This window comes from Maylandia zebra, linkage group LG20, assembly GCF_041146795.1.
Source record: "Maylandia zebra isolate NMK-2024a linkage group LG20, Mzebra_GT3a, whole genome shotgun sequence".
Lineage (NCBI taxonomy): Eukaryota > Metazoa > Chordata > Actinopteri > Cichliformes > Cichlidae > Maylandia > Maylandia zebra.
Genome location: NC_135186.1, coordinates 12,557,032 through 12,584,831, shown reverse-complemented (window position 1 = coordinate 12,584,831; position 27,800 = coordinate 12,557,032). Strand labels below are relative to the sequence as shown.

The window sequence follows — 27,800 nt, the reverse complement described above, 5'->3', positions numbered from 1 at the left end:
GAGGTGTATCCACAAATGTTTGCAGGACAACATTCCGTTCTTAGACACCTTGTTTGCTGTGCTGCCAGGAACTGACACCATCATACTGGCTGCTGTTGACGGTTAAAATATTTCTGACAAATCATCAGAACCTGTTTTAGGAAAGAGGTATGAGGATGCTGAATGCTGCTGGAAACCATAAAGCATGAATTTTGGTTAAATAATACTTAATATGTGCAAAAGAAAATCCATTTTGGGGAATTGAATGCTTTCAGTTTCTTTAAAAAGTTCCACAACCAATAAAGAGTATCACCAAGCTGAAGGGAGAATTGTGGCTTTGTCTGGCAGTAGCTCAGTTTTGTTTCAGTTTTGTTGGGCTGGAAGGAGGAGTTGGCCGTCCCATTGGGGTCTGGAATGTGGGGCCTCCCTGCTGCTGCGGAGTCGGGGCGGTCTGCTTCTCTCCACCCCAGGGAAGAGGGTAACACCACCTGGGTCTGGGTGCAGTTTCCCCCTCCAGGGGCAAGGGTACCTAGATCTGGGGCTTAGGGTATGCTTGGGGAGTGTACAGTGTCTATTTATGTCTGTCTCCACGTTGGGTGAGTGTTGAGTAATTGCATATGAGAGCATGAAGGTGGGAATGGATGTTTGTATCTGTGTGTGCCTGTTTGTCTGTGTCTATATGTCAGGTCGGGTATCAGACGCCACCTCTGTAGGGACATCTCAGGCCCTCCAATGTATGGAGGCCTATCTCCCCCACCATTCCCCCTTCCATTGGCAGACGCCCTCAGACATCGGTGCATTGGTGGTTCTTTGTGTCCGGGGATGGGCGTCCAGGTACACACCGGCTCACTCCTGGTGGCTGCTTGTCGGGGCCTGGAGCCTGGGGCTCGCTCGGGCCCTTTCGGGGGGTGGGGTGCCCTCGGCCTCTGGGCCTGGGGCTCGGTCACTCTGGCACAGCTGGCTGCCGGCGGAGCTCACGGGCACGTCACTGCAACTCCCCCTGGCCTCTGCTCCGCGCCTGCTGAGTGACCTCTCATCTGGGACTCTCCTCAGCTCTTTCTGGGAGAGTGGCACGGCTGCCCCTCTGTTGGTCTTCCTTGGTCTCTTGTGTTCTGGGGGTCTCTGGATGTCTGGAGCCAGGATCTCCTCTATACCTGCTTCATGTGCTGGAGGACGGGGCTATGGCTCCCCACACCCTCTAGCAGATCATTACATGAAGTAACCTTTTGAATACAAGTGCGCTCATGCTCACAGGTGTACACACGGGTGCTCACACAAACAAACTAAACCTTTTTTGGCTCCTACCTCAAAACACACTGTGCGCTGTTGATCTTATGTGCTGCACAATAATATTCAATATTTAGTATTTACTGTTATATTCACATAGATTATTGTGATGATGTTGTTTATTATATTGCTCTCTTTTTTTGCTTGTTTTCTCTTTTTTCTTTCTCACCAGGTGATTGACATATGTATTTTTTGTCTGTTTTGTTTTGATTGTTTTGGTTTTATGCCCTTTATCACTGTTCCTCTTCCCCGCTGTTTTTCTTTCCCTCTTTCTTTCTCCCTTTTCTTTCTCCCAGTCATGTCTATCCCGTGTTTAGCAAGTGAAAATATATTGGTAAAGAAAACCCATTGGGCATCTTTCTTGGCCTTTAGACAATAATTCTGATGGCAAAAGAACCAAATGGGACAGGCGAAAGAAAAAAAAAAGAGTATCAGGAAGAAAGGTGACCGAACATGACGTGGTCGTTGATGTCAGATGGGCTGTATTTCCCACACTTTTTCATGTACTGGGTTTTTCCCACATAACCATCGCTAAGGGTTTATAGAGAGTCATCTGAAATGAGAAAATATCCAGTGAGCAGCAGTTATCTGGGTGAAAATACTTTGATGATGTCAAAGGTCAGAGGAGAAAGCCAGACTACTTTGAGCTAATAGGTTTGTTACAAAGAAGCTACAGAGAAGAACATCTCTGAAAGCAAAACAGACCAACAGACTAGGGCTGGGCCATATTATACCGTTCACGGCAATACCGGTATAATGTTAGGCAACGATAGGAAAATGAAATATCGCGATAGAATGAGTAAAACGCGAATGCGCAGTTTCTTTGTTTTCATACGCACATGGCCGATTGTTGAGTGAAACAGATGAACCAGAATTGGCTTGTAAAAATGGTGCAACTTCAGTGATGTGGAACTGCTTTGGTGTTTGTCCCTCAGATACACGACAAAGCACATTTTTTTGCAGAACATGCAAGCGGCTGTCGTTATTGTCGTATTTGTCGGACTAAGATGCTCTTAAATCTGGGAGTAATCTGGGTCCTAAACCCCCCTCTTCAGGTCAAACGAACACTGCAGCATCACTGAGAGTTATGGGGCGATCGTGGCTCAAGAGTTGGGAGTTCGCCTTGTAATCGGAAGGTTGCCGGTTCGAGCCCCGGCTTGGACAGTCTCGGTCGTTGTGTCCTTGGGCAAGACACTTCACCCGTTGCCTACTGGTGGTGGTCAGAGGGCCCGGTGGCACCAGTGTCCGGCAGCCTCGCCTCTGTCAGTGCGCCCCAGGGTGGCTGTGGCTACAATGTAGCTTACCATCATCAGTGTGTGAATGTGTGTGTGGATGGGTGGATGACTGGATATGTAAAGCGCTTTGGGGTCCTTAGGGACTAGTAAGGCGCTATATAAATACAGGCCATTTAAAAACTGTCTAAATTCTTTCATCTTTAATAAAACGATCAGCATTGCTGCTTTACCAGGTGTAACTATGAAGTTTAACTTCCAGGCATCCATGAAAACAAAAGTTATTACATTTAACGGAGTTAGAAGTTAGCAGGAAGCTAGCGGAATTTAGCTCGCTAGTTTCGCTAGTTACCTAAGCATGATATTGCATGTTCTGACTGAGAGATTTCTGAAAAAAATCAAACGTACAGCTCTGCTATCACTTCCAACATAAATGAAGACAGGAAACTAAACAGCAGTGACGTTTGTAGGGTTACTGAAGTTGGGCTAGCTGGTATATAATGATGTGCTACGTGATCGCTAGCGACACAGCTATGTTAGCATAACATAAACAGTGAAGCTGGAGGACGAACACTAACACTTTTCCACTTATAAAAGTTAACGTGAAGGTTCCTCATGGTTAGAGACAAATGCAATCGCATGGCAGGATGCTGTAAACGGACCAATCTTCAGTCAGGAGAACAACTGAGATAATCCATCCACAATACGAGGTTAGCCATTAATATACTGCAACAACATGGGAATAGAGCAGCTGCCAGAGAATTCAACATTAATGAATCAATGGTACAGAAGTGGAGGAAGCAAGAAGAATGAGTTTAATAAAGTTTGATTTATCTGACTGCTTTGTTTCGCTTAATGTGCCTTATAATCCCGTGCACCTTATGGTCCGAAAAATACGTACTGCACACTGCAGTTTAATGTTGCAAAGCACCTCTTTTTAACTTCAGTGGATATTATACATGGTTATGCTCAGGATATGTCAGCCCATTTCTACTGGAAATGCCTTTTGGTTAAACTTTCAGCAAGGAATTTGCATTTGCACTGTTAAATTTTTATAAAGCTTTAATGTACATAAAAACCAGCTTCTTGTTTAAGTGAAAATAAATGGAAGGTTGTCTTTTTGCGCTAGTAATGTTGTGGAGTTGTATTTTGTCTCGCATCAATTATATCGTCAGTTATATCGTTATCGCAAATTTTCAAATATATATCGTGATAAATATTTTTGGCCATATCGCCCTGCTCTACAACAGACCTTGAAGCAGACAGGTTACAGTAGCAGAAGACCACACTGGAGGCTACGCCTGTCAACTAAGAACAGGAAACAGAAGCTCCATTTCGCAGTAACTCATCAAAGTAAGATAATACAAGATTGTAAAAACACTATCAGTCCATTACAGAACCTTTGTGATGTGGCTGAAGGGAACAGCTAACATATCTCTCACTCTCAGGTTGCATTAGCTTAGTAAACCTGTACTTTTGACATAAATCTGAGTAATTTTAAGACTGATTTAGTGTTGAATATAGAGAACTAATTTCCTCATAACATTCAATTTTACTGTTGAAAGTAAAATACTCACTTGTTCTAAATCATTATGCAGATGACACATTTGTGTGTTTTATCTATACAGTCACCACAACGGCTGAAGTGACACACAGGCTAATTTAACCTGTTATTCTGTGAAAGGTTTTCACTGAGAACTTTAGAGCAGCTTTGCATTCAACTGCATGCTGACCTCTCCTGTTTGATGAATGTCACTGAATATCACCGATGTCATAACCAGAAAATTCACTAGAGCACAGACGTCAAACTTATGGGCCACATACAGCCAGCTTCGATCTTAACTCAGCCGGTTTCTTTTAGAGATGGCACGATACCACTTTTTTATGTCCGATACCGATACCGATATCATAAATTTGAATATCTGCCGATACCGATATGAATCCGATATAGTGTTTTTTAATCAACAAAACTGTTTTTTAAATATCTTGCTGCATTTTGTATAAGTTCATACTCAAGTTTAAAACAACAACTACACTAAAGCTATTCTGTTATACCTGTATGCAAAAAAAAAATATTTCATAGTTCAGCAATACTGATCAATCTAATAAACTTAAACCTACACCATCCTCACTATTCTGGTATTTTAAAGAGTACTTAGCATAAATATTAAGCAACCTAACTAATAGGGCTCCAACTCCCAGCAACAACAAAAATAAATAAATAAAAAATAGGGAACCACCCCTCACGCGCCACCTCATGATGCTTAATCGACGTAATCAACCTTAATTTGATGCAGTGTGAAAAAAAATGCACAGAAATCAATTATTTTTCAAGAAATATTAAATAGATTCAACATCTTTCTTCAACAAAATTGCAGACTGCACAGATGGTACCTTCCCAAAGGAAAAAGTACTATAGCTTACTAGGGTATATTAGACTTAATAGTTACTATATACAGTAATTGACTTCTATTCATTTTACATCAAATTAAAACTTTGGGTGTCAGATAATTATTTATTAAAAGCTAGACATTTTAAATGAGAATAAGAAAGAAAAGTATGTCTTTGTGCCCCCTTTTCCCTGTTAATGCCCTATCGGCCCCCCTGGCTAAACTTTGCTAGATCCGCCCCTGCACAGTTACCAGCCGTCAGCTACGTAGAAAAAGATCCTCGAGTAGAAAGTAATATTAAATACATTCTAACAACAGCTGATCAAGCTTAAACGTGCTGCTGTTGTTCAGCCGCTGGTTTCCTCTTTCTGGTGCAAAGTGGGCCAAAAGCAAACTAGAGACACGACTGGCGACAGAAAAGCCGATCAGCTGATCGTTAAGCAGTTTCATGATTGAAGTAGCAGCAAGAAGAGGCAGTCGCTCCATATATCGTTTGTTAAGCTTAACGCAGGAATGCTTTACAAACATTCAGAGATGGACTTACACACTTGCTTTACTTCTCTCGGGGATAACTTTGTCGGAGATGAAATGCCGGGTTGCTAGCGAAGCTCCACATGCTATCCAGACCACCGACAGGTCCTGCATGCCACAGCCGCTCTATCACGTGATGCATACTGCTCCGACGTGCTAACGTTCTGAGGTGAGTTACGGCGTGTTGCAAGTTTTGTGAGGTGCTTTCGTGATATTTAATGGATCGGATTACATTTTTTATTTTTCTCCGATATCTGATCCAGTAATTTAGGTCAGTATCGGACCGATACCGATACGTAATATCGGATCGGTCCATCTCTAGTTTCTTTATGACAGTGTCAAGAGGTTTAACAAGGCTTGACATTGTCAGGAAGGAACGTTTTCAAACCTGAGCTCATCATTAGAATAATCATAAAGTAAAAACAAGAATCAAAGACACAATGAAATTAAATTTCAACATAATAATGTAACAGTGATCAAAACAGGAATGAAATGCACAGATATTAGCAGCTAGCTGTGGTTAGGGAAATGTGCTTCTTAAATGAAGAAGACATGCTTACTAAATTATTATTTACTGATGAGCATAATGATGATGGCCACATTGGAACGCGGTGCTTTTAATTATATGTTAATTAGAATCTGCAATATTGATCATAGAGGATTTAATACATTGTATAAATATCTTTTATTCATTAGAAACTCTTTTGTTGCCAGGCATTGAAATAGAAAATATTGGACTCAACAGGCGAACTTAAGACATAAAGCTTATTTCTGAGTCATTTCAGAACAGATTTACTGGATGAAAGTAAAAGCGACTGTTGTTATTGTGTTTTACAGAGGTCTGCGAAGACACTTTGGTGTTTTCAGTAATAAGTCTACAGTATATCTATGTGGGACACAAATACACACATTCACACTCAATGAATCTTCTGTACAGTGTGACCTGTTTATTAATCCTCAGGGCTGGCATCACTCATTTCCACATCTGCATTGGGCTGGTGTTTGGAGCTCCAGGAGGTCTGCTTATGAGAGGGACTGGAATTGTTGTTTTTTTTTCAGTCCCTGGAGCTACTGGCTGACAACCAGAAACTCATGGGATACAAACACACAACAAGTCCCACCATAGGAGCTCTGATGGGGTGGCAGGGCCAGTAGGGGTATGCAACAGGAAAGCTACAGATCAATATGGACAAGTTGCAGATAAGTATGGAGTATGTAGGAAGGTTGGGGGTGACAGTGGGGGCAGCTGCAGGAGGTTTTCTATCCTCGTGTACTCACAGCGGGCCGTCAGCAGTGTTCATGGGTCTGTGTGCAGCCATGGTTCCTGCTGCTGTTATCGTTTGTGCAAAGGCATGAAACATGCTTGTGGTGTTTGCATATAGTATTAGCTATACTGCTTTTAATATGGTTCTACTGCTCTTGCTCTTGTCATCATTCTCAAAGTTGGAGGAATTTTCATTTTAGCATTGATAACCTTAGCTACTAAAACTGAATTCTGTGTCCTTTGTAGTGCAAAGGAGGATTTACCACCTAACATTTTCAGCCTTTCTGTACTTCAGGAAGCAGAGGACAGAGTCAAGCAGAAAGGATTTTACTCAAAATGGTAAAGGAGGAGTCAGTCTTCTTGCTGTCAGGAAGGCCAGACATAGGAGCAGGAAGGTGAAAGCTCAAAAGCCGGCGTCTTGTATTTCAAGTCCCACAACTTCAGAGCCCTAGCTAACACAGTACTTCTCATCCATAATGGAATTAAGGTAAAGTTGGTCTACTGTCTGGCCCTCCTCCACCCCATCTCCTGCACTTAAGTAGAAGTACAGATACTTGTGTTAAAAAAAACTAATCCAGTAAAAGTACTGAGTCAACTTCTTTACTCAAGTTAAAGTGAAAAAATACAGTCTCTGAAATCAAAGTAAGAAAGTCCTTACTTCTACCATCCATCTACCATCTATTTTTATGCTCAAGTAACTCGATCTTCAGCGATATAAATATAAAACTAATATAATATTAGTACATGACAATACAAATGATCATCGAAGCTAAATTCTAGTTCTAAAGAACAAAGTGGTGTTAGGTGTGGCTGTGTGCAGACAGGAATAGGACCCAAGGTGCAGACTCCGGAGACAGAACTTAAACCAAAACAGCTTTAATGCTGAACTCAAACATAACATAACTGGGAAAAAAAGGTCAAAAATAAACTAACACCAGCGGATTGACAAAACACACAGCAAAATAAACGGTAGATCGCGACACGGACACAGAGAAACACAGGGCTTAAATACACAGAGGGAGCAATCAGGGAATGGGTAACAGGAGGGAAACACAGCTGGGGCAAATCAGGCCTAACAAGACAAGGGGAAGCAAAACCAGACACATTAACATCAGACATAGACTTTCAAAGTAAAACAGGAAACACATAACACAGACTGAACAAAGACACAGACTCGCACGCACTGCAACAGAGGGAACAGAGACGTGGGACCAGGGCAGACACAAACACTGACTGGACACGGGGATATAGCCACTAAGGACACACAGAGACGCGAACTAGACAAGGGGATACAGCTGACAGGGGAGACAAAGCAGCTAGAGAAGACAGAGACATAAACTATAAGACAGAACTCAAAGAAACCAAAGACTAGAAAGTGTAAATAATATAATAAACTCAAAACCCCTGGGTCAACGACCCAGGCATCCTAACAAGTGGGGGAACACTAGGATCTGTTGTAGTGGCTCAGCGTGGGGAAAATACTAATAGCTCACAATAATAATGGGCTGTGATCAGCTGACCTGCTGTTATTTGTGGATTTACACAAGTGAATTCAACAAAATGTAAGCAGATGTTTCACATCTGGGCTGAGTTCCAACATTTTTCTGTATATTGTCTTTATATCAGACAGTATGAAGTTGGTATGAACTTAAATATAAATGAATCTCTGCTACACTTGATGTAACCTTTCGCTGACCACCACAGTCACTGTGATTTCTCCACGTTAATGGTAAATGGACTGGTTCTTATACAGCGCTTTTCTACTCTGAGTACTCAAAGCGCTTCATACAACTTGCCTCATTCACACCAATTCATTTTTCTGCATAAGTGCTTTCTATCTAACAGTCACACACATGTATATGTCATTCATACTCTGATGGACACATCGGAGAACAACTTGGGATTAGTATCTTTCCCAAGGATATTTGGCATGCATACTACTTTCCACATCCTGCTCTACATTGTCACATTACATGTGTAAATCTGCAGTTTATTTCACTGATTACAACACACTGCACTCGTTCCGGCCCAATTTGACTCCTGAGTATGAACACAATCACTGCAGTACTTTCAGCTTTCTCTTTCATCTCTCTGTACCTCAGGAGTTTGATCCACAATGAAAAAACAGCGCACTCTAATGGCTTCAAGCTGGAATTTGAGCTCACTCAACAGACCAATGGACGTCAGATTCCTGTTATGCCTTGTGCCACAGCTGACTGTGATCTTGAGTGGGCTGAACTACTGACACAAGTGTCAGTTTTTCTGCTCTAGTAAATGAAAGAAATCTTTTTCAGCATAAAGTGCAGTAAATACATGTGTCAAGGTTCAGATATCTCATTACTCAAACTGTCTTATAATGAAAAAAGAGAGCTCTTTAATCACTGTAAAATCAGAAATTTCTATAGTTGTGAAATAACAGAAAGATCTCTATCATTTAAACATTTATTTATTGACTGTCTGTCCATGGTGTTACTGTGTCTGCTTGTGAGTCTGTCTGTTGAGTTCAGTGTCTTGTCTGGTTCTTTGTGTCTGTAAGTTTCCTGTTATATTCTGAAGGTCTTTGTCTCATGTGAGTGTGGTCAGTTTACGTTTCCCCTGTCTCGTCAGCTCTGATTTGTCCCAGGTGTGTTCCCCTCCTGTCTCCCATCCCTTGGTTACTGCTGTGTGTGTATTTAAGCCCTGTGTGTTCTCTTGCCTGTTGCTAGTTCGTCTGCGTTAATTCCCTGTGTCAACCTGTGTTCCTCCCTGCGTATTTCTATGTTCCCGGGTCTCCAGTTAGCGCTTCAGGTTCGTTTTGTTAGTTTTCTACAATTTAGGTTATGCTTAGTTTCCTACACACCTCCGCCGTTTCTGTTTGTATCTCCATCTTCTCAATAAAACTCTCCTGCATCTCAGCTGCCAGCATCTTGGGTCCTAGTTAAATTCCACACAGCTCACCCCACGAGCCATGATACCTCCTAAGGAATTGTTGACTGCATTAATTAAGTCCACTTTGATGTTTAATTGGCTAACTTAATCTGAAAATACCATCGCAGATTTGTTTGAACAATCTGTCTTCACGTCACTGATGGTGGTATAGAAAAGTCTTAGACATGCTCTTGGCAGACAGGGGAGGTGTGTGTTCAGTGTTTGCTATTATTTGCTCCACTTTTGTTCTGAAACACACAACTTCAGGAGACATTGATGGAGTACCGTTGAGGACCTGGAAAGTGAGGACGAGAATCAAGGAAGTTAGCATGATTATCCACTTGAATGCGTTGAATCTTTCTGACCAGTTGATCACCAAAAGGCAGATCACACGAAGCCCTGTTTAACAGCTCGTTTGGAAGTACTGTTAGTTTTTCAAAGAGCAGCAGGATTGTGGGGTCGCAAATTTTAAAGGCTTTGCAGAATTTCTATAGGCTGGAAAGATGTTGATTCAGGCTTTTGGAACACAATTGAAACCAAAACACAAAATCTACAGGAGATGAGTGAAGTGTGATGCCAACAGTTTTATTGAACATACAAGATTAACAAAGATTTAGAAGAAAGAAAAGCCCACTAGGGTGTTCGCCATAAGTACATGCAGGCCAAACACCAATCAAGATAAATAAAGATGAAGACTCCCGGGACTCTTCTGAGGTCCTTTTACAAAACAACAGCTGGGTATCAACAGGTGTTCACATAACAGTAGTGCAAGCTATGTTAAAAATATGAATAATAAATGACCTAAGTATATGGGTCACAAACAATACGAGAACTTGAATCAACCGCCTAACATTGTCATTCCCTAAAATATTTCCTTTCCATCTACAAAGCACTTCCCATTAATGTCAATCTAGTGTATAAATTCATTAAAAAAAAAAAAATCCCAACAGGAGTTCTGGCAGTGTGCAAGTTAGCGAACAGTGTACAGTTAGTAAACTGTCTCATGCTTTAAACACCTTCAAACTGTGAACTTCAGAGAAAAAACTGATTTCAATAAAGGCTACCGCATGTACACGGGTAGTTTTTTTAAACTGATATTTCCAAGTGTGATTCTGAGAAATAGTTCTTTTATGTCAAGACCCAAAAATATCTCAAGCACTGTTGAGGCCATGCCAAAGAAAATGAAGAAACTTCAGTAAAGACAAAGCCCATAAACAATAAAAAATGATGTCAGAAAATGTGATAAAGGTGCAAACATTTCATGTTGCGAGACAAACACTTTTTCTTGTCCATGTGTGAAAAAAGAAACTGAGCTTCTGAAAACCTTTTCAAAATGAAGTTTTTTTTTTCCGAATGCTCATTTTTAAATGATCCAAACACTGTTTATGTGATCTGCCATCACCATTTTCTAAGAATGAAACTTAGCATGTAGGATGGTTTCCGAAATGCATTTTCAACTGTACTAAAGTAATACAGAATGTGGCTTCTCACCTGTGTGAATTCGCATGTGCATATTCAAGTGACTCTTCACAGTAAATCTTTTCCCACAGGTGCTACAGCAATGTGGCTTCTCACCTGTGTGAATTCGCATGTGCATATTCAACTCACTCTTGCTAGTAAATCTTTTCCCACAGGTGCTACAGCAATGTGGCTTTTCGCCTGTGTGAATTCGCATGTGCATATTCAAATGACCCTTCACAGTAAATCTTTTCCCACAGGTGCTACAGCAATGTGGCTTCTCGCCTGTGTGAATTCGCATGTGTGTTTTCAGATTTGATTTTACATGAAATCTTTTCCCACAACTACTACAGCAATGTGGCTTCTCACCTGTGTGAATTCGCATGTGTGTTTTCAAATTTGATTTTACAAGAAATCTTTTCCCACAGGTGCTACAGCAATGTGGTTTCTCACCAGTGTGACTTCGCATGTGTTTAGTTAAGTCTGACTTCCAAATAAATCTTTTCCCACAGGTTCTACATAACTTAGCTGTCTTGGAATTTTGAACTGACAAGCCTGATACGATTTGCTCCGACTTATTTCTGTGTGAGTTACCATCCTTGCTTTCATCCTCATCTGTGTCAGAAGAGTTGTGAGAAAGGCACTGGTCACAGCATGGTTCTGATTCACTGTGGTCACTTTTTTCACGAGATGGAAAATTTGCAGTCTCCTGCATTAGTACAAGCGGTTTTTCCTCTTCAGTGGTACTGAGTTCCTCCTGTTCCCCTTTAATCTGTGAAGGATCCTCCTGGCCTAAACTGGAGTTCTTCTCCTGGTTACAGACCTGCTGATTTGTGAGCCCCTCCACATCCTTACAGTCATGTTGTGGAAAATCTGAAGGGACAGATCAAAAAGCATACATTTTTTGCCTTAACCATTAGCAAATCTCCACATGGTAAGCATGTTGCTTAGATATACCAATGAAAATCATGTTGTGGGGAGAAACAGTTTTGCTGACTCAGTGAAAACCATTTTGGCTACTCATTTACAAACTCTACAAATAATATAAACAGACCATCTACGATGAGAAAATAAAGACGATATATAATCAAACAAAACAAAGTCGTATCCCTGAAAATTTTTAATCAAAGTGCACAAAACATTTAAAAGTTTATTTAAAATTAGTTAAAAACTTGTGAGTCTTCAACCTGGATTTAAATAAACTGAGTGTTTCAGCTGATCTGAGGCTTTCTGGGAGTTTGTTCCAGATATAAGGAGCATAAAAGCTGAATGCAGCTTCTCCGTGTCTGGTTCTGACTCTGAGAACTGATAAAAGACCGGATCCAGATGACCTGAGGGATCTGGAAGGTTCATACTGGGTTAGGAGGTCACTGATGTATTTTGGTCCTAAACCATTCAGAGCTTTATAGGCCAGCATCAGAACTTTAAAGTCTATCCTCTGACGGACAGGCAGCCAGTGTAAAGACCTCAGAGCTGGACTGATGTGGTCCACTTTTTTGGTCTTAGTGAGGACTCGAGCAGCAGAGTTCTGAATGAGCTGTAGTTGTCTGACTGATTTTTTAGGTAGACCTGTAAAGATGCTGTTACAGTAATCAAGCCTACTAAAAATGAATGCATGGACTAGTTTTTCCAGGTCCTGTTGAGACATCAGATCTTTTATCCTTGAAATATTCTTGAGGTGATAGTAAGCTGATTTTGTTATTGTCTTAATGTGTTTTTCTAAGTTTAGGTCTGCATCCATCACTACACCCAAATTTCTCGCCTGGTCTGTGGTTTTTAGATGTATAGATTGAAGTTCTCTGGTGACCTGTAATCGTTTTTCTTTGGCGCCAAAGACTATTGCTTCAGTTTTGTTTTTGTTTAGTTGGAGAAAATTGTGGCACAACCAGTCATTAATTTCCTCAATGCATTTACCAAGAGCCTGTACAGGGCCTCGGTCTCCTGGTGACATTGTGATATATATTTGTGTGTCATCTGCATAGCTGTGGTTGTTTATTTTGTTGTTCTTTATAATCTGTGCCAGTGGGAGCATGTAAATGTTAAACAGAGGGGGTCCCAAGATGGAACCTTGGGGAACTCCACATGTGATACTTGTCTGCTCGGATGTGAAGTTACCTATTGATACAAAGTATTTCCTGTTTTCTACGTATGTTTTGAACCAGTTTAGTACAGTTCCTGAGAGACCTGCCCAGTTCTCCAGTCGTTTGAGTAATATGTTGTGGTCAACTGTATCAAATGCTGCACTGAGATCCAGCAAAACTAGGACTGACATTTTTCCACTGTCTGTGTTCAGACATATGTCATTAAACACTTTTGTCAGAGCGGTTTCAGTGCTGTGGTTCTGTCTAAAACCTGACTGGAAGGCATCGTAGCAGTTATTCTGTTTTAAGAAGTAATTGAGCTGTTGAGAAACTGCTTTTTCAATGATCTTACTTAAAAATGGGAGATTTGAGATCGGCCTGTAGTTTTTCATTTGTGTCTTGTCAAGATTGTCCTTTTTCAGTATAGGTTTGATTACAGCAGTTTTTAGTGGTTCTGGAAACACACCTGACATTAAGGAAAAGTTGACGATCTGTAACAGGTCTGACTCTAAAGTCTTTGAGACCTTTTTGAAAAAACTTGTTGGCAGGACATCTAAACAGCAAGAGGAGGAGTTCAGTTGACCTAAGATGTCCTCCAGGTCTTTGCTGTTAATCGGGTGAAACTCTTTGATGGTGTTTAAACAGTTTTTCGGTGGACACAGTACATATCCTGGATCTGCTGTTGGTGTACCAACTGCTTGTCTAATCTTTTGGATTTTGTCTGTGAAGAATTTGGCAAAGTCATTGCAGGCCATGGTTGAATGAAGTTCAGCTGCCACTGGCACAGGAGGGTTTGTTAGCCTGTCAACTGTAGAAAATAAGACCCAAGCATTATGGCTGTTTTTAGTGATGATGTCAGAGAAGTAGGACCTTCTTGCACTCCTCAGTTGTAAATTATAATTGTGAAGTTTCTCTTTATAGATGTCATAATGAACCTGGAGGTTTGTTTTTCTCCATCTGCGCTCAGCTTTCCTACACTCTCTTTTTTCATTTTTCACTAGTGTGGAGTTTCTCCATGGAGACTTTTTCCTTCCAGAGATAACCTTCACCTTAATGGGGGCAATAGTATCCATTACATTTAACATTTTTGCATTGAAGCTATTGACGAGCTCATTGACTGAACCTTTGGACAGGTCAGGTGTTAATGGGAAGACCTGGTTAAAGATCTCACTACTGTCTTCAGTTATACACCGTTTTGTGATCACTGCTGTTGATATACAGTGGGGCAAAAAAGTATTTAGTCAGCCACCGATTGTGCAAGTTCCCCCACTTAAAATGATGACAGAGGTCAGTAATTTGCACCAGAGGTACACTTCAACTGTGAGAGACAGAATGTGAAAAAAAAATCCATGAATCCACATGGTAGGATTTGTAAAGAATTTCTTCGTAAATTAGGGTGGAAAATAAGTATTTGGTCACCTCAAACAAGGAAAATCTCTGGCTCTCACAGACCTGTAACGTCTTCTGTAAGAAGCTTTTCTGTCCCCCACTCGTTACCTGTATGAATGGCACCTGTTTGAACTCATCATCTGTATAAAAGACACCTGTCCACAGCCTCAAACAGTCAGACTCCAAACTGCGCCATGGCCAAGACCAAAGAGCTTTCGAAGGACACCAGGAAAAGTATTGTAGACTTGCACCAGACTGGGAAGAGTGAATCTACAATAGGCAAGCAGCTTGGTGTGAAAAAATCAACTGTGGGAGCAATCATCAGAAAATGGAAGACATACAAGACCACTGATAATCTCCCTCGATCTGGGGCTCCACGCAAGATCTCATCCCGTGGGGTCAAAATGATCATGAGAATGGTGAGCAAAGATCCCAGAACCACACGGGGGGACCTGGTGAATGACCTGCAGAGAGCTGGGACCAAAGTAACAAAGGTCACCATCAGTAACACACTACAACGGCAGGGAATCAAATCCCGCAGTGCCAGACGTGTTCCGCTGCTGAAGCCAGTGCATGTCCAGGCCCGTCTGAAGTTTGCCAGAGAGCACATGGATGATACAGCAGAGGATTGGGAGAATGTCATGTGGTCGGATGAAACCAAAGTAGAACTTTTTGGTATAAACTCAACTCGTCGTGTTTGGAGGAAGAAGAATACTGAGTTGCATCCCAAGAACACCATACCTACTGTGAAGCATGGGGGTGGAAACATCATGCTATGGGGCTGTTTTTCTGCCAAGGGGACAGGACGACTGATCCGTGTTAAGGACAGAATGAATGGGGCCATGTATCGTGAGATTTTGAGCCAAAACCTCCTTCCATCAGTGAGAACTTTGAAGATGAAACGAGGCTGGGTCTTCCAACATGACAATGATCCAAAACACACCGCCCGGGCAACAAAGGAGTGGCTCCGTAAGAAGCATTTGAAAGTCCTGGAGTGGCCTAGCCAGTCTCCAGACCTCAACCCCATAGAAAATCTGTGGCGGAAGTTGAAAGTCCGTGTTGCTCGGCGACAGCCCCAAAACATCACTGCTCTCGAGAAGATCTGCATGGAGGAATGGGCCAAAATACCAGCTACTGTGTGTGCAAACCTGGTAAAGACCTATAGTAAACGTTTGACCTCTGTTAATGCCAACAAAGGTTATGTTACAAAGTATTGAGTTGTATTTTTGTTATTGACCAAATACTTATTTTCCACCCTGATTTACCAATAAATTCTTTACAAATCCTACCATGTGGATTCATGGATTTTTTTTTCACATTCTGTCTCTCACAGTTGAAGTGTACCTCTGGTGCAAATTACTGACCTCTGTCATCATTTTAGGTGGGGGAACTTGCACGATTGGTGGCTGACTAAATACTTTTTTGCCCCACTGTATTTGTGTGGGCTGAGATTTTACTTTCAAAGAAAACACAGTAATGATCAGATAAGCCCACATCAGACACAGTAATGTTTGAAATGCTCAGGCTCTTGGAGATCAGTAGGTCAAGAGTGTGTCCTCTATTATGTGTGGCCTCTGTTACATGCTGAGTCAGCCCAAAGTTGCCCAGAGTGTTACTCAGGTCTTTAGTCCCTTTGTCCTGAGGGTTGTCCACATGGATGTTAAAATCCCCAACAATAATTACACAGTTGAAATCAACACAGATCACAGACAGCAGTTCACTGAGGTCATTAAAAAAGTCTGTGCAGTATTTGGGAGGCCTGTAAACATTAAGAAACACAACTTTGGACGGGGCCTTCAGCTGTAAAGCCACATATTCAAAAGACTGAAAACTTCCAGGAGATAGCTGCTTACATTGAAATGATTCATTAAATAAGACAGCAACCCCTCCTCCTCTCCTGCTCACCCTGGCCTCACTGATAAAACTGTAGTTAGGAGGGGTCGTCTCGATGAGAACAGCTCCACTAAGCGAGTCATGGACTAAAGTAAAACAGTATGTTGGATGTGCCATGCAATGCTCAATTACATGGGTGGGAACTAGTGTGTTAGCGCAGTTAGCTCGTTAACGTGTTGGCCGTCTAGCCCCATGCACGGGGCGATCGGTGGTAGCTCGTTAACGGAGATTTGCCGTGTTGTGGCGTTAAGGTCATTTCAACGAGATTAACCTGAAAGCACTAGTGGGAACACAACGACTATGACTGCACATTTACGCCGACATCATCCTAGTGCAAAGACAAAAACAACAAGCATGCTACTAACTATAGCCGAGTCATTTAGACAGCTGTTAGCACATGATTCTCCTTATGGGGACCTGATATGTTTAATATGCTGCTGAGAATATAGCCCAGAAGAAGCGGATAGTATAGCTTTTATTTTGGAAAGAGACATTTCTCTGTAATAAACTCTCTTTTCCAAAGATGAGTGATTCCTCAATCAGATACAGGGCTCGCAAAATCGCTAGCCCGACGTCCTGGGGCTAGCAATTTTTTCAGTCGGGCTACCAAAATCTATCTCTTCCCTGCCCGTCGGGCTATTGTAGGAAGGAAAAATATATGTCAATGCTTTTGCATTCTTTCAGAAATGTAGCTGGGTAATTATGTCATTGGCATCGGTGAGCCACTGTCAATATGTGACATATTGAAATCCCGTTTGAATTTGCGCTTGTTTTTTTGCTTTCACTTTGCAATCGTGCGAACTGTGTATAGAGAGCGACAGCACTGATCTGTGAGTGATGATAATTTGCGCACCAATTCCTCTGACATCGTCTTATTAATCGTTAGCTCACTATGCAAACATGACAAGTGAAATCTCCCGCAGCTTAAACATGTGAGAGGTTGATCGCGCAGAGAATCGCTGAGCTTATGTGAGTGCGTGTGTAAAAGCAGGAGGATATATATTTGACTACGATGACCTGGATGACTGAGAACCTTCACAGACAGATATATATTTTACTTCTGCTGAGCCAAATAAGACAGGTCAGGGTGAAGAAGTGACAGCCAAAGAAAAGCTTACCACAAAACGGAGAAGTTATGACAAATCAGACTATAAGGCAAAAAGAAAGTGCAGCTTTATGGTTTCATGGACAAAAGAATTTCTGTGGCTGCAATATGACGAGCTAAATAACCAGGGCTGCACATAAGTGGTCCGCAGGTGCGCATTCGCTGTCAAAATAAAAAACACGCACAAGGGTTAGGGTTAAATTTAAAAACTGTACTTTTGAGTTAAAATATATATTTATAATTTTAATAAATGACAAATTAAAAAGGCATGAACATTTTTTTTGTATCGAAAAAATATCGAACCGTGACACCAAAGTATCGAACCGAACCCAACCGTGAATTTTGTGTATCGTTGCACCCCTAATATATATATATATATATATATATACACACACACACACATTTATACACAGGTCACGGTGATAATTGAACAAAAAGCACAAAGATCAGATGTTGACTGGATTTGTTTTTGCTCCATCTCCCTTTCAAAAAAAAGCAATTCAAATCATCCACAATGCAGGTTATAGGGAACATACAAACTCACTATTTTTGCAGTCGGAAATATTGAAAGCACAACAAACAGCACAAATTCTATTCAAAAAATAAAGAACTGCCAAGTAATATTCAGAGTATGTTTGTTTTGAAAGAAGGAAATTATAATTTAAGAGGTTTTTGTAACTTCAAAACAGGGAATGTACATACTACAAGAAAGAGCTTTTGTTTTTCTGTTCATGGAGTGAAACTGTGGAACAGTCTGAATATGGAATTAAAGCAATCTCCAAACATAAAACAGTTCAAAAAGAGTTATAAAAATATGATCTTCTCGAGCTATAAAGAAAGGGAAAATATTGAAATTATGTGAACGTCCCTATTTAAAAAAGAAAAGAAAAGAAAAATCATGACGTGATAGTATAGGATATAGTATATAGTATATCAGAAATCTGTTCACTATTTTTATTACAAATTATATCAGTAAGGAAGCTGACTAAATATTAACTGATAATTTATGGCAAAGGGGTGGGATCAAATAAGTGTTTACTTCTTCCCACTCCCTTTCAACATGTAAATGAATCAGAATGGTAGCAATATTGAAATGTATTGATTTTCGTAGAGTATTTTTTTCCTCTCTTATTTTCTTTTCTAAATGTACCTGTATATTGTTAACATGTCTGAAATAAATAAATAAAATAAAATAAATATGTGCTTTTTTTCTATAGACCTGTATAGCACACATGAGAAAACACTGTAGCACTGGTATAAAATTATACACACATTCACATACCTTCATGTGGTTAATGTCGGTTATCGTATTGGGCTTCCTCTTTCTGTTGTCACCAATCGTCATGTCTTGGTGCCTTGAAGTTAAGACACACAGTCTTGGTTTTTTTAGGTGCATAAATTGTCAAGCAGACTGACACTTCCAAGCACTGAAGTGGAGAATACCTCTCGCTGTGCAGTGTCACAGGGAAGTAAAGGAACTGTCCGTCGTGACATTTCTCCCATCATCCAAAAATGCCTCCATCAGTTTCATGACCACGTTGTCTGCCAGCCTCTCTCCCTTCTGACGACTGGGGTCCTTTCCCAGGTAAGGAGATGCATTGGAGACATGTTTGGTCTCCAAATCTGTGGCCATCCAGAACTTGATCCCAAATTTGTCTGGCTCGGTTGCGATATACTGTGTGGATGGACAACGAACCTTGGTAGGGAACAGCTGTTCATCTATGGTCATGTGTTCTCCTGGAGTAAAACTCTTAGCACAGTTCTCGTTGAAGCGTGTCCAGATGTCGGAGATCGCCACAAATTTGTCTGTTTTCACCCGTTCTGCCTGCGTGTCCTTGTCATCAAATCAAAGGTGTTGCATAATTGAAATGAATCTGTCTCGGGGCTTTGATTACCAGCACCAGAAATCTTTCTTACCAGCAATCCACAATGGCACCAACGGGACACATGATTGCTCTTACAAACAGAACTGAAATGAATGCCATCAGTTCATGAATTGACAAATTCCAGTCCGGCTCTGTTCTGTGGGCTTGATGGACCGTACGCTCCCTGATGGTCTGCTGCATTCCCACGTCTAACAGCAAAAGGAAGCTTTGGAGCACACTTAATTTTGCGCTGTTGAAAGATAAACAAATAAATCTCCAAAAGTTGATTCTGTTCATCTGGACGTAGCGTTTTGTGGGAGAAACGTTTCGTCACTCATCCAAGTGACTTCTTCAGTCTCAGCTGACTGCAGGTTTCCCCAAATCTTATAAACAGTAAATTTGCATAATGACTGAAACCAGCCCACTGAAGGAACAATGGACTGGGAGGTCAGTTCCTTAATCATAATTATGCAAATTCTCATGACCATTGATCAACAACTACTGACCAAAACCCACTGATCAAAGACCACTGATCAATGGCCATGAGTACCATTCACAGAGAGTTGGGGAATGGCTGCAATCACAGCATTGTAAGATGGCAAAAGATGTACCCTTAGGCCCCCTCCTCGATTCAGAGATGGTCTTTCCCTTTTCACATAAATGGCCTCCTTGACTCCGCGCTCAAACCAGCGTTCCTCCCTGTCCAGGATGTATACATCCTCATCATTGAAAGAGTGTCCACTGGACTGCAGGTGTAAATAGACTGCAGAGTCCTGGCCTGACGAGGTAGCTCTTCTGTGTTGTGCTATCCGCTTCGCCAGAGGTTGTTTGGTTTCCCCGATGTATAAATCCTGGCAATCCTCCTGGCACTTAACGGCGTACACTATGTTACTCTGTGTCGGGGGACCCGATCCTTGGGGTGGACCAATTTTTGGCGCAGCGTGTTTTGGGGTTTAAAAGCCACAGAGACCCGGTGACACACATATGGGATCACTACAGATTTTCGCTTGGGCAGCGGTTGTCCTTCTCTACTGGGTCGGCTGGAGCTTTCTTTAGATGCCTTTCCAGCTTTGACAAAAGTCCAGCTGGGATAACCACATTTACTCAGGGCCTTCTTGATGTGCTGTTCTTCTGCCTCTCTGGCCGCTGTGTCAGTGGGGATGGTGTTCGCTCTGTGTTGTAGCGTCCTGATGACACCCAGTTTGTGCTCCAGTGGATGATGAGAGTCAAACCTTAGATACTGATCCGTATGTGCAGGTTTATGGTACACGTCAGCTTTTAGATGTCCCCCATTCCTGATGGAAATCTCGCAGTCTAAGAAGGCTAACCTGGCACTTTTCATATCCTCCCTGGTGAATTTGATGTGTCGGTCCACCGAGTTACTGTAATCCGTGAAATGTAGTACGTCCTGGGATTTGATTTTCACCCAGGTGTCATCCACATATCTGAACCAATGGTGTTCCAGGGTAGGATAGCAAAGCCCTCTTTTCCACTTGACCTCCCAGTCCAGTAGTGATGGGTCGTTCGCGAACGAAATGGCTCTTAGAGCCGGCTCTTTGACGTGAACGACGCGAGCCGGCTCCTTATCGCGAGCCGTCACGTGGTTTTTGTTTTTTTTTTTTCTTTCTCTCAGCCTCTCTCTCGCACTTTTTTTCCGCTTCACTCTGCACGCGAGCCTTGTGCTTTACGCTGGGCAGAGGGGGGAGGGGCGGTAGTTACACTCAGTAGCACAGGAACAGAGCCAGAGAGAGAGAAAGAGAGGCAGGGACAACAACATTAGAAAGGTATAGTAATCATCCACAACTATTTTCGGTTGCAGATGATAAAGGATTGAGAAAGTTTATTCATGCAGGTCCATATGACAGAGAATATGCATGTTCTTTTAGTTTTCATATTATAATTTATATTTAATTGTGTTGTGGTTTGCAGTGTTTTGTGTTCTTTTCACTTTAAATTTGTGAAAGGAAAAAGCTGAAAATTTAAATAGTTAAAACTTGAAATGTGAATAGTTGATTTTTGTATTATATGATTTATTTATTAAATTTTATGTGGAGTGAATAAATAAAAGTATATTTACGGTGGCCCCTAGAGACAAAGCACATACAAACTTCAAATCACGTACGAACTCTGAAGCATGTACAAACTCCAAAACACGTAAAAACACGTACAAACTCCAAAACACGTAAAAACTCCAAAACACGTAAAAACACGTACAAACTCCGAAGCATGTAAAAACTCAGAAGCATATAAAAACTCAGAAGCACATAAAAACTCAAAACACGTACAAAAGACAACAGAAGTGCTCCAGGATGCTGGGCACAGTGTTGAGCCTTTGTTATCTTGTGGCTACACAAGCCAGCAAGTACCAACGACCGGATTTGGTGTGTGGTAATAACAGGTAAATGAACTTTTTTTTAAATTATTTGAATATATATATGAGTGCCTGTGTATAAATACACAAACAATACACACATGCTTTCAATTGTGTGATTTAAGTGATCTAGTAGCTCTGCTTTGGAAGTTCAGTTCATGCTAGAAATGTGTTTTGGAGTTTATACGTGTTTTGTCTCTAGGGGCCACCGCATATATTTATATATAAACATATATAAATAAAACCACTTGTTTTTACGTTAGTGATTCCTTTTGTGCATAATTTTATATTATTGTTAATAATAAATTAATTAAAGCAACAAAACAACCTGAAGAGCCGGTTCGGAGCCGAAAGAGCCGGCTCTTTTTAGTGAGCCGAACCAAAAGAGCCGGAAATCCCATCACTACAGTCCAGTGTTCCTTCAGTGGGCTGGTTTCAGTGTGTGAATGTGTGTGTGAATGTGTGGATGACTGGATATGTAAAGCGCTTTGGGGTCCTTAGGGACTAGTAAAGCGCTATATAAATACAGGCCATTTACCATTATGCAAATTTACTGTTTATAAGATTTGGGGAAACCTGCAGTCAGCTGAGACTGAAGAAGTCACTTGGATGAGTGACGAAACGTTTCTCCCACAAAACGCTACGTCCAGATGAACAGAATCAACTTTTGGAGATTTACTTTCCTGGATGATTGAGAATGCATCAAGACATAAACAAATAGAGAATGGTAAATTTACATGAACCTCACTCTAAATGGCTTTATTTTAATTAAAAGACTTTTAGAACAGTTTGAAATCAGGAAAAACCTGGTGGGCTGGATTTTAGATTTTCTAACTGACAGGTCACAAAGAGTGAGAATAAATGGGGTTCTGTCTGACCCAGTGTTCTCCTCCACAGGTTCTCCTCAAGGCTGCGTCCTATCGCCCTTATTATTCACTCTCTATACAAACATGTGTCAGGGCAGACATGAAAACAGGGTCATTATTAAATATGCAGATGACTCTGTTATTGTCAGCTTACTGAAAGAGGGTGAAATTAACCACGGTCCAGTCATTGATGACTTTGTTCAGTGGTGTGAGGAGTCTTATCTCCAGCTGAACATATCTAAAACAAAAGACATGGTTGTTGATTTTAGGAAACAACAAAATGGGCACGGAGTCACTTTAATTAAAGGTCAGAAAATAGAGCAAGTACAATCATATAAATATCTTGGGACCATAATCAATGAAAAACTGAACTTTGATCAAAATTGCAAATCAGTTTGTAAAAAGGGTCACCAGCACCTTTATTGCCTTAGGAAACTTGTTCATTTCCACATTGACCAAAAAATTTTAACTTTGTTTTATCGTTCTTTTATTGAGTCCGTTTTATCCTTTTGTTTGGTGGCATGGTTTGGTCAGACCTCTGTCACAGAGAAAAACTCTCTAAATCAGATAGTGAGATGGTCCAGTCGTCTGATAGGTGAGCCACAGTCTTGTTTAGCCTCCCTGTACTCTAAGCAGGTACAGAGGATGGCTTTATCAATCCTTAAAAATGGTTCCCATCCTCTAAGGGGTGAATTTCAGCTTCTTCCCTCAGGACGGAGGTTTCTATTTCCAAGATGCAGGACAAAGCGTTATAAAAATAGCTTTGTCCCCGTTGCTGTCACTGAATTAAATAAGAACTGTTTTTGATTCGAAATATTAAAGTATGTGTCACAGTGAGTTTTATATATTTACTAGGTATGTGTGTTTTTAAGGGGATGTCAAATGCTGTCATTTTTCTGTAAAGCAAATTTACCTTGCCTTTAGGTATAAATAAAGTTACCTTACCTTACCTTACCTATAAATATCATACGTACTATTAGGGCTGCTCGATTATGGCAAAAATGATAATCACGATTATTTTCACTGAAATTGAGATCACGATTATTTGACGATATTTATTTAACCCTTTAAGACCTACTATAGAACCAAGTCCACCAGAGCTTATATTATTTTTTTTACATGCTGTAGTGCCATTTGTGGGAGCATTTCAAGTTGCTATACATCAATACAACTGTTATAGCCCATATTTTAATAATATGTATGCATTAAGTGCATAGTAATTACATAAATTGCAAAAAAGTGCAATAAACTACAAAAAAAATTGAAAATCGCTTTTGTTTTGTTTACATATATTTCTACTTGGAGAAATTTAAGAGGCTTATCCCTCAAAACTTTAAATACAATAAAGTTGCAAAAAATAGTTTCCCACCACAGGAAATTTATTTTGAGTGTCTTCATAGTTTTATTTTGGAGATACAGCAATTTTTATATACTGCAGGGAAAACAAAAAACAATCCTATGATGCAAATTTGCAAAGAAAACAGCATGTGCATCATTTCACTGTGGGAAGTGTTACGAACAGCTGATAGGAACGGCAAAGCGTGTTTCTGGAATATTATGTTTTTGTTCCTGCAAGCGCTTTTTATGCAATTTTTGCAAAGCTATATGTGGAACGAAACCGTGACCGAGGACAAGCTGATGGCATCAGATGTAAGTACAACTCCTCCGGTTTCATATGCAAAACAAATTATTGCGCTAGCTTACACGGTTCAGGTTCTACAGGGATTTAAAAATAGTTACGCAAAACGGAGCGTGCTGCTCTGACCGGCTTTAAAGGGTTAACAATGACTTTAAAAAAATAATATAAAATAGTGTGCAACACCACTGAAGTTTGTTTTTTTTTAAACTCTCTTTTCAACCAACGGCAGTCACTCTCCAAATAACTTCTGCTTAGCTTTCCGAGCTTCCCTCGGGTCCTCTTAATCAGCGGTCTCCAACCTTTTTTGTGCCACGGACCAGTTTATGCCCGACAATATTTTCACGGACCGGCCTTTAAGGTGTCGCGGATAAATTAGGGAGGGGCTAATAATCGGCTCAGTCATTTTTAATGATCGTTGAAAGCCCAGATCGTAATCATGATTAAAATTCGATTAATTGAGCAGCCCTACGTACTATGGCAATGACAGACCTTTGCAGACTCTGTGGGTCCAGCACGAGTGAAGCACGAGCGATTTGCTACTGCACTGGGCATTCCAATGTCCTCCTCTACCCACACAGTGCCGTCTTTTGCCGTGTGGCTCAGACTGGGCTTCCCAGTACCACGGTGCCTCTTCCATGGAGGCATGTTGGGTTCTTGTTCCGTCTCCTTTTTAGATTCTTCTGAGGAGGTATCAGTGGCCTGCTGGACAAATGAAACCTCTCCTCCATCAGATTCTGCTTCATCCATTTCCTGAAGCAAGGAAATGGATGCGCGCCTGTTGCGCGCAGATGTTCTTCCTGTGAGGCAGTGATACAGAGGCCATCCTGATGTGCGTTGTCAGAAATGCGAAGAAGAAATGATTCTCCAGCCTGGGCTGTCTGCTTTTATGCACAGCACTGTGCTGAAGTAATGCAATGCCACTCCCTCACATACACAGTCACAATGGAAGATCTGTGGTGAGAGTCAAGGAACTGCATTGCTGAATGCTGCAAACAGACTATGACACAGACAGACAGACTGTGTGGGAGAGTAACCTAAGACAAAAGGCAGAAAGATGAAGAGATGAACCAACCTGGAACTGAGGGACAGAATTAATTTTTTATGTTTTGCTATTTTTACATGAACAGGCAAAGGAGAGAACATGCAACGCTGGGGAGATCACACATGTCACTCATGTCATTGTATTAGCAACTTTTCATTCTGTTTTCACACAATTTTTTATAAATAAAACAGACTTGTGTTTCCATATATTGTGAATGTGTCTTACACATTTGCAGGTCAGTCAATGTGTGGGATATTTTGTATAGATACGGCAGGCATTTCTGAAGGTTGTAACACAGAGGTTTGGCCTGCCTTGGATCTGAGCTACTCTGAGTAAACAAATGCAAACTTCTCTATAGCTCGTAAACATGAAGCAAAGACAGCGCTTTGTATGTTGCAGACATTCATCAGCAGCTGCTTAAAACAAATCCTCCGTATCCAGTGGCCAGAGAGGATTACAAACTGTGGACAAGTACAAACCAGAAACCAATAGCAATACAGTTCTGAGAGAAAGTGGTGCTGGATTGGCCACACAATCAGGAAGTCCACCAATAACATCACTACACAGGCCTTGTGCTGGAATCCAAAGGGAAAGAAGAAGAAAGACCCAGAAACACATGGCACAAGGACACACCTATCATAGTGTTGTGTGGTTTGCTAAAAGCTTAGTTTCAAATCGATATATTTTATTTTTAAATTGATCGTTCAGTCCTCATGGGGATTGTTATGTTATCCACAAAAGGTTTAGTGGATGTACTCAGTCATAATGTACAGGGGCGGCTCCAGAATTTTTTCATATGGGTGGCCATATGGGGGCCACTGAAAACATTGAGATGGCACACCAAAAACATAATTTAAAGTTCTTTTTTTTGTTTTATTTTTTTATATGCTGTTGTCAAATATAGGTCACTTGAAAAATGTGGCCAAAAAAAGAAAGAAAAGTACATGCCTAGTTAATTTCCTGTTATTAAATTTGATATTCACTGTAAGTGTGCCTGCAGGTGCAGGGGCGCAGCACAGGTGAAGGAGTGACGACTGCAATTTGGAGGGACAAACAAAGTGACCATATGAATGACAAATATGAATATGGAGGAATAAATAACAAGCTGACGTTTCAACTCATTGTAGGGTGTCTTCCTCTCTCTTGTACTCAATTATTTTCAACATAAGACAGTCCTGACAGGGGCGACACTGGGAGGGCTAGACATTTTGGCTCTTAGAATATTACGTCAGTTTCCTTATTGCAGTCGGTCTTTAAATTCTTCATGTGCCTCTATAAAGTATATTGGAGGTCTGATTAGGACCCAACATGAGTTAGATTTCTTAATACAAAACTGAATCTATCTATTAAAGTTTTGCATACCTATTCTGTGCAACTTTACTTCAGGGTTCCACATGATGCCCAGCTCCTGCCCGGTCCAGATGATGATGCCTTTGGTTTCCTGCTTCAGTGCAAGCTGCTCTCCTTCCTGATTGGTGGAGATTTCCTCCTGTTCCTCTTTAGTCTGTGGAGGATCTGTGTTCTGCTGGTCCAGACTGGAGTTCCTTTCCTGGCTACAGACCTGCGGGTCATCCAGATCCTCATTTTCCTTACAATCATGTTGCTGTGGGAGGTCTTGATGGACAGAACACACAAGAAAAAAGTCACACTGTGAGCAGGTCTCTCAGATATGTGAGCGATATTTAAATATTCTCTCTCATGTAGCGAACAGAGAAGAATTCTGTTTACATGCAGAAAGTCATCATTTATGAGGCGTACAGCTCACTACTCCAACTTGGTCCTTGTGGCCAATAATCCACAGTTTTCATTGTCTCAACATTTTTCTACATTCTGCGTACAGTTCTGGGCTAACATGACTTAAATCTGAAACAGAAAACATGTCTCCAGTGAGGCAGTATCCCAGGCGGTAATGCACGCCATGTGTCTTTGTGACATTTTGTTATAAGTCATATTCATTTCTATATTATGAAATCTGCTTATTACACTTTTACATACCAAATCTGGTCAGCCGTGATCCAGGTTTCCACAACAAATCCAGCTGTTCTCCGGTCCAGACATTAATCCCTTCATCCTCCTGCTTCAGTGCAAGCTGCTCTCCTTCCTGATTGGTGGAGATTTCCTCCTGTTCCTCTTTAGTCTGTAGAGGCTCTGGGTCCTCCTGGTTGAGACTGGAGCTCCTCTCATGGTCACAGAACTGCTGATCATCCAGACCTTCGTGTTCAACAAAAGGACACAAGAAAATAGTGACTAATGTGATGATAAGAAAGCTCAAGAAGGATGAAAACGGTCACCTATTGAGAATTTAGCTTGCGTTTTATGTTGCCACAGAAACATTGACTGATAGTCATTTGTTCACTGGATGATGTTGATAACCTTACAGCTGTCTGGGGTCTGATTTTTAGATGTGACTGCCAGTGATCATCACACACTGTGAATAGAGAGTGATATTATACCCCTTTCGTCAAAAAAAGTGACAGGTTACTTCCGGAGCTCCGGAAGTA

General features: G+C 41.1%; 1 protein-coding gene across 1 annotated transcript; it reads right to left on the bottom strand.

Annotated features, from left to right (window-relative positions):
* Positions 1-10,163: 10,163 nt before the first annotated feature.
* On the bottom strand, positions 10,164-27,581 carry LOC143414412 (uncharacterized). Its single transcript, XM_076878712.1, has 3 exons — positions 27,295-27,581; positions 26,662-26,913; positions 10,164-11,921 (listed from the first exon to the last, which is right to left on the bottom strand). Exons 2-3 carry the CDS (start codon positions 26,693-26,695, stop codon positions 11,053-11,055), a joined length of 903 nt encoding a protein of 300 aa, XP_076734827.1. The 5' UTR covers positions 26,696-26,913; positions 27,295-27,581; the 3' UTR covers positions 10,164-11,052.
* Positions 27,582-27,800: the final 219 nt, after the last annotated feature.